This window comes from Epinephelus moara, chromosome 11, assembly GCF_006386435.1.
Source record: "Epinephelus moara isolate mb chromosome 11, YSFRI_EMoa_1.0, whole genome shotgun sequence".
NCBI lineage: Eukaryota > Metazoa > Chordata > Actinopteri > Perciformes > Serranidae > Epinephelus > Epinephelus moara.
The window spans coordinates 11,907,282-11,913,281 of record NC_065516.1 but is presented as its reverse complement, the minus strand read 5'-3'; the positions used below and the strand labels follow the sequence as shown (position 1 = coordinate 11,913,281).

The window sequence follows — 6,000 nt, the reverse complement described above, 5'->3', positions numbered from 1 at the left end:
CGTTTTTCTACTCACTGACGTGGTCAATCTATGTGAAACTGCACATAGGCATTGAGGATTGGCATAGGTAGAAGCTGACAAAGCTACCAATGGGTATGGACTAGTATAGATAGAAAAAATAAAAGTACTCATTATGCAAAATGGTAGCTCCGTCAAACACAACCATATAAACTCGAGCGACAAATTAAGCGACATAAGATTATTGTTGCATAAAATGAAGTTATAAACATAGCTTAACAAGAGTTACCACAATTACCACAAGACCAATGTCGCTTACCTCTCCTATGGAGCACAACAGTAAAAGGGGAAAGGCAAGGCGGGAGACAGCTAGGTGGCGTACCCCCAAAAGTGAACACATTATTGCTGCACAATGACCCTGTTACACACCATCACAGCTCATCTCTTGATCCTTTAGTCTGTTTTCATATGTCTGTTGCTTAGCATTACACAGGTTTCGGTGCTCTGATATGTTGTAGGATTATCCAGGTGCCCCCAGAGGCATTTTGATCTATCGCTGTTGGTAACACCCACTGAAATTTAAAATGAACTGAGATGTTCTAGACTAATTTGCATATGCAATTTGGTCTGGCTAGGTCAGGCTGGCAGAATGGCCCTTTTCAGAATAATATATGTAATATCATGGTGTATTGAAATAATGTGTATATTACTTTAATGCTGCAGCTACAAGTTTATATATAAAGTTGGGTAGCTTATAAATTTACATGGGAGGAAGGGGAAATATCACAATATTTCAGGGTATTTTAGCGATAGTGATATTATTGATGATATGACAAATCAGTAAAAAAAAAATTATTAATTTATGAAAATAGAAGTGCAACAAAATAAGTGTTTAACAGTTTGCCTTCAAATATTCAGTAAGAACGGAACAAAAATGAGTAACTGGTAAACAACAGTTACTGTAAGATTCTGTATACAATATTAATAGTTAAACAAAACAAAAAAATCTATCAAAAATTACACATTTAAACAGCTCCCAAATACAAAAAAGTACCCTGGGATCTATATATATATTTCAACAGGTGATTTCCATCTCTTTAGCAAAATCCTAAATGCTTGAGTTGTGTGGTTTTTTTTGTTTTTTTTTTCCACCTGGACCTTTATGCTCTGTCATTTCTCCTTTAATCATCACGCTGTAACCTGTGACAGGCTGTAATGCTACAATATGAACATTCACATGTAGTTTTTGTCGAGCCGTGAGCAGCACGAAGGTTTACATATGACAAAATCACTTGATGACACAGACTCCCGTGTGCGCACGGTGAGAGAGGAGAGGGAGAGCCGCTGAATGAGTTCCCTCTGAGTGGTAAGTCACTGAAAGAGTCAGAGGAGTCCGGGGCTGTTCATAAAACATTCAGGACGTCACAGTTTATTCCACACTACTGAAGCTGCTCCTCTTTTAGGAACCACTGCGGTGTCTGTAATAATTTCACTTTCAGCCATGCTTGTTGTTGCTGTGGGTAACAGTATGACGTCAATATGTCAATGAGTCGAAATATCGCGTGTATCACAATATTAATTTTCATCATATTAAAAACAAGACCATATTGTGGTGAACAAGATGATATGGCACAATTGGAGTGGGAGGATCAATAAAGTCCTGTCTCAGCCAATAAAAATACATCATAATTTCTTTGTTGATTATGTTTTGTAATATTAATCTGAATCTTTTAAGTTTCTAAATACAATACATGAGTAAATGTACTTGATAAATGATAGGTCAAAGTGTCTAGTAGTAGTAAAGAGGCTGCTACATGGGCATCAGGTGGCTCTTCTCTCTATTTTTACGCAACTGGAATAACACTACAAAGAACTGTGTCAAATAACAAAAACAATTTGTTTAAAAGATAATCAAAATAAATACCTTAATGTACCAGAGGCAATGTGACACAGCAGAGCAACCTTGTGGGTGTTTTTACATTGCACATTATACATTCTATAGTAAAAACGATCCAGTCATTAAGTTCAGTACCACTTCATGTAGCCGATGCCTCCAAACCCTACATAATCAGCTGCATTATCACTTTGTAAAACTGAATATACACACAGTAAGCAGGCACCAAAAAACATTTCCTGTGCCCTGTTCACATGATGTGTTGTGTGGCTCCATGTATTTCAGCTGTAAGAATGCAACTTGACAAATAGGAAAAAATATTTCCCTTAGTACAAGTGAAATGGTTAAACAAGTAAACTTAAGTGTTATTAGACTCAGATAAACCAAAAGGGACATGTAAACGAGTAATTAGTGTTGCACTTTCCTCTGTGTGCCATTGTTTAGTCATAAAACTCCAGGAAACAAATGGATGTAAACATGAATAGATAAAACACTTAAGGTATTTTAAAATAACAACAGTTGGTGCGATGGCCTTCTCTGTACCAACAATGTAATATAAGTCATTAATATGCACCAGACTCCTTAAGAAAAGCTGGTAAACATGTTGACAAATAAGATGCTAATTAGTATTCATGGTGGGTCAGTGTCTGGAGGTCCAGCTAATCTTTGTTTATGTCTGTGTGTGTGTGTGTGTGTGTGTGTAGAACTCAGGTCTGGAGACGGAGAGCGTCAGGACTCTGGCTCACAAACTGGGTGCCTCGGCCAAAAACCTGCAGAACTTTATTTCCGGCCGCCGCCGCAGCAGCCAATCGGAGAGCAGGAGTTCGCGGCGACTCCCCAATGATCTGCTGACCTCCGTGGTCGACCTCATCACCGCCGCCAAGAGCCTGCTAGCCTGGCTGGACAGGTAATCTATTTACAGGCTCAGAGATACACTCTTCATTTCACTTGTACACAGACATGATGATTTAACATGAAGGCTTTACTATTGTCAGCAGGATAACTACTTTTCATAAATAATAACATTAACAATGAATCTGGATGTCAGACATCATCAATTATTTACACCTGTGTTTTTCCAACTGTGTCGTGTCAAAGTGTTTTCCATGAAAAAGGCTCTTCACACCCACGCAGGTGTTTTCAGTTGTAGTGGTTCATGTACACGTGAAGATAGACACAAACAAATAGAGTGTGGCTCCTTTTAAATGAGCTCAGCTCACTGTATTAGTGTTGATATTGTATTTTATGGTGATGGCAGCAGTTTGTTGAAACCTCTGTAGTCCTTCTCACCAAAGTGGGAGGTAATTTAATTTACAGAAATTCCTGATATCTCTGAGTTGGATTTAAAAGTTGAAGGAGGCAGTGATAGTTTTGTTTGGTATCCAGACAAGTGTGTATTTTTAGACCTCTTTTTTCTGGATTAGGTTCAGAATAAATATGATCCTTTTAGTAATTACAATTAGTTTTGTATTTACATGTATGTTTGGTGGATGCCAAGAGTCCATGCACTACAACAGCCCTAAAAATTTCCATTCAGAGAAATACTTCGCAGCTTCAAAAAATGATGCAAATTTAAAAAAAAAAAAAACCTACAAAAATTAAAAACAAACACAACAACAGAAATGAGCTGCAAATTAAAAAAACTGCTTTAGCAGTCAAAAAGTCAAAAATCAAAGCACACTGAAACAAATGAAGCAGAAAAATGCTCCATATCCAGTCAACACAACAGAGGTACTCCAGGCCTCTAGGGGGAGTGCTGAGGGGAACAACTTGATTTTCGATTTTTGGTCTTGTGGGTAACCTGTGACGGTGTGACATGTGCTTCATGCTAAATGGGAAGCAGCTCTCTCAGGGTGTCACGGTGAAGATGGCAGACGGCAAAGAGTGATGATAGTGCTGTTTTGTGGTGAATACTGCAATAAAGCCATTGTTGTGAACGGCACCCGAACGCCTCACCATCCTTCCGTCTGCAGAATGATCCAAACCGCTAGAAGCTAGCTACCAGCTTAAAATGAGCCAAGCTGATTTAATGTTAATAAGCCAGCGTGTTATTAACTTCGGTTCGGAGCTGGTAAGTTGTCACTGAGAAATCAGACCTGTTGCTCTTTTATAGTATTGTAAATGACTAAGTCCAAATTCAAGAATACATATCTTTTAATGTTGCTTTTTGACTCGACTTTACTTCCCGCCTTCATTTGTTTCGACTTTCTGCAGCATTTTTATTTCTCATTTCCTGCACATTGCTGTTGTTGTATTTGTTTTGGATTTTTGAATTAGCATCATTTCTGAAGCTGTAGCACCTTTCTCCTAATGGAAATGGGCCAGCGTAGCTTGTTTGCCCCTGTCAGCCACCGTAGACATGTATTTTTGATCTGAAATAATTATTTAAATTGTCAGTTAGTAAATAGACAGAAATTAATAACTCTATAGGCAACAGTTATTTATCACTGATTAATTGTTTGAGATAAGATGAAATACAAATGAGGGAAACTATACAAGAGCAATTAAACTCAACATCACAAGCGAGCAGTACACATGTCTTAAGGGAAGTGACATTTAGCAATATTTTTAATGTACTTTTTTAACGCAAAAATGCCAAAAATTAACTGGTTCCATGTTAATAAATGTGAATATTTTCCACTTTCTTAATATTCTGTTACAGTAAACTGAATATATTTTGGTTGAACAAAACACATTCTAACATTTCATACCCTGAATGAATAATCGATCAATCAAACAATTAAAAAGTAAGATAATAATTAATTGAAGCCCTAGACTGTTTAAAATAATGAACAGTGCCCCCATGAAGTCACCCATTGGTTTGTGGACTCCCGTTTTGGCATTTTGACTGTTATCATCTTGAATTTTAGGAGCCAGAAGTGACCATATTTTGAGGAGAGTGTGAAGATAATTGTAACGCTAGCTGCTAGCTTGTTTAGCATTGTGCATTTACAGCTATATACAGCTATGGCTAACTATGATAATGCTTATGCTAATTTTTGCTTGCGAAAATCAGGCATAAAACTGTTAAAATAAAGTATACATACTGGAAAAAGACAACATTAGAGGGTGTTTTAGTATAACCAAACACTGAGCAAAACTTTTTAGGCGACCAAAATGTAACGATTGGATATTATGTACTGAAAACATGCTGAAACAGTGACAGCTATGGCTATGCCTATACACTGTGAATCTGGGGTTATGTCATAGTTACGTTACTTATAACACACACCTGTCACTCAAAGTGGCCAATTCCTTAATCATGCTAACTTTAAGCCTTGTTAAAATTTAATCTGGTGAGTTATGTAAAAATTCACCACCCGTACAGTTGAGTCCTAAAACTTTTTTTGTTCCAGATAATCATGTTTATTTCTGATGTAAAGTCGGGCATTTGAACATGGAGGTCTATGAGGATTGACTCGCATTTTGGAGCTAACCTCAAGTTCCCATTCAAAAAACAACAGTCTGGCACTTTGGCCATTTTTGGCTTCATTTTGCAGTCCTGGAGGTTGCTGCTAGGTTGCAGCTCTAATGTTTATAATGCTTAATATGGAAAGTAGAGTCATAAATCTTTCCACTGTTGATGTCTGTTGATCCAGTGCCTGTAAAAGTTTTCTATTTTTTCTGTTTGTACAACTAAAGCTCCCATCTGCAGAACACAAACTCTCCTGCAGCTGCTGTTTGTTGACATCTTTTGAGAAATATGCTTTCTTCCACAGGAATAATGTCAGACCTTATTCTCACCGTGTTTCAGTGTCTCTCCCTCCATTCTCCTCTCCCCTCTGTCACTTCATTTATTCATGACTCGACACGATCTCCTGCACACGATGCACATGTCAGATACAGAACTAAAGGTCTTTGACATCAGCTTCTTGAAATGCCGGGCACCCACATCTGTCCTCAGGCCATCTAGACACACAGAAAACCATAGAGCCACGTCCGCAAGCGCGCTCAGACCCATAGAAACACCCACACACTTTGTACAAAACACACACATTTGCAGACACACACCCACATGACACGCACTTATGCAAGTGCACGCGCGTTCGCCCACGCACGATGATGCAACTGTAAATGGCAAAGCGACATTGAGAAAGTGATAGACTCAGCAGAGCCGACGCTTCATGCTCTCTATTCTTCATTTCTGA

The 6,000-nt window shown here is 38.2% G+C and overlaps 1 protein-coding gene across 1 annotated transcript in view; it reads left to right on the top strand.

Annotated features, from left to right (window-relative positions):
* cnksr2a (connector enhancer of kinase suppressor of Ras 2a) overlaps nt 1-6,000 on the top strand; it is a 67,132-nt gene that overhangs the window by 1,679 nt on the left and 59,453 nt on the right. The window contains exon 3 of the mRNA XM_050057376.1: nt 2,557-2,759. Within this exon, the coding sequence (XP_049913333.1) occupies nt 2,557-2,759 (203 nt within the window). The remainder of the gene's footprint in view (nt 1-2,556; nt 2,760-6,000) is intronic.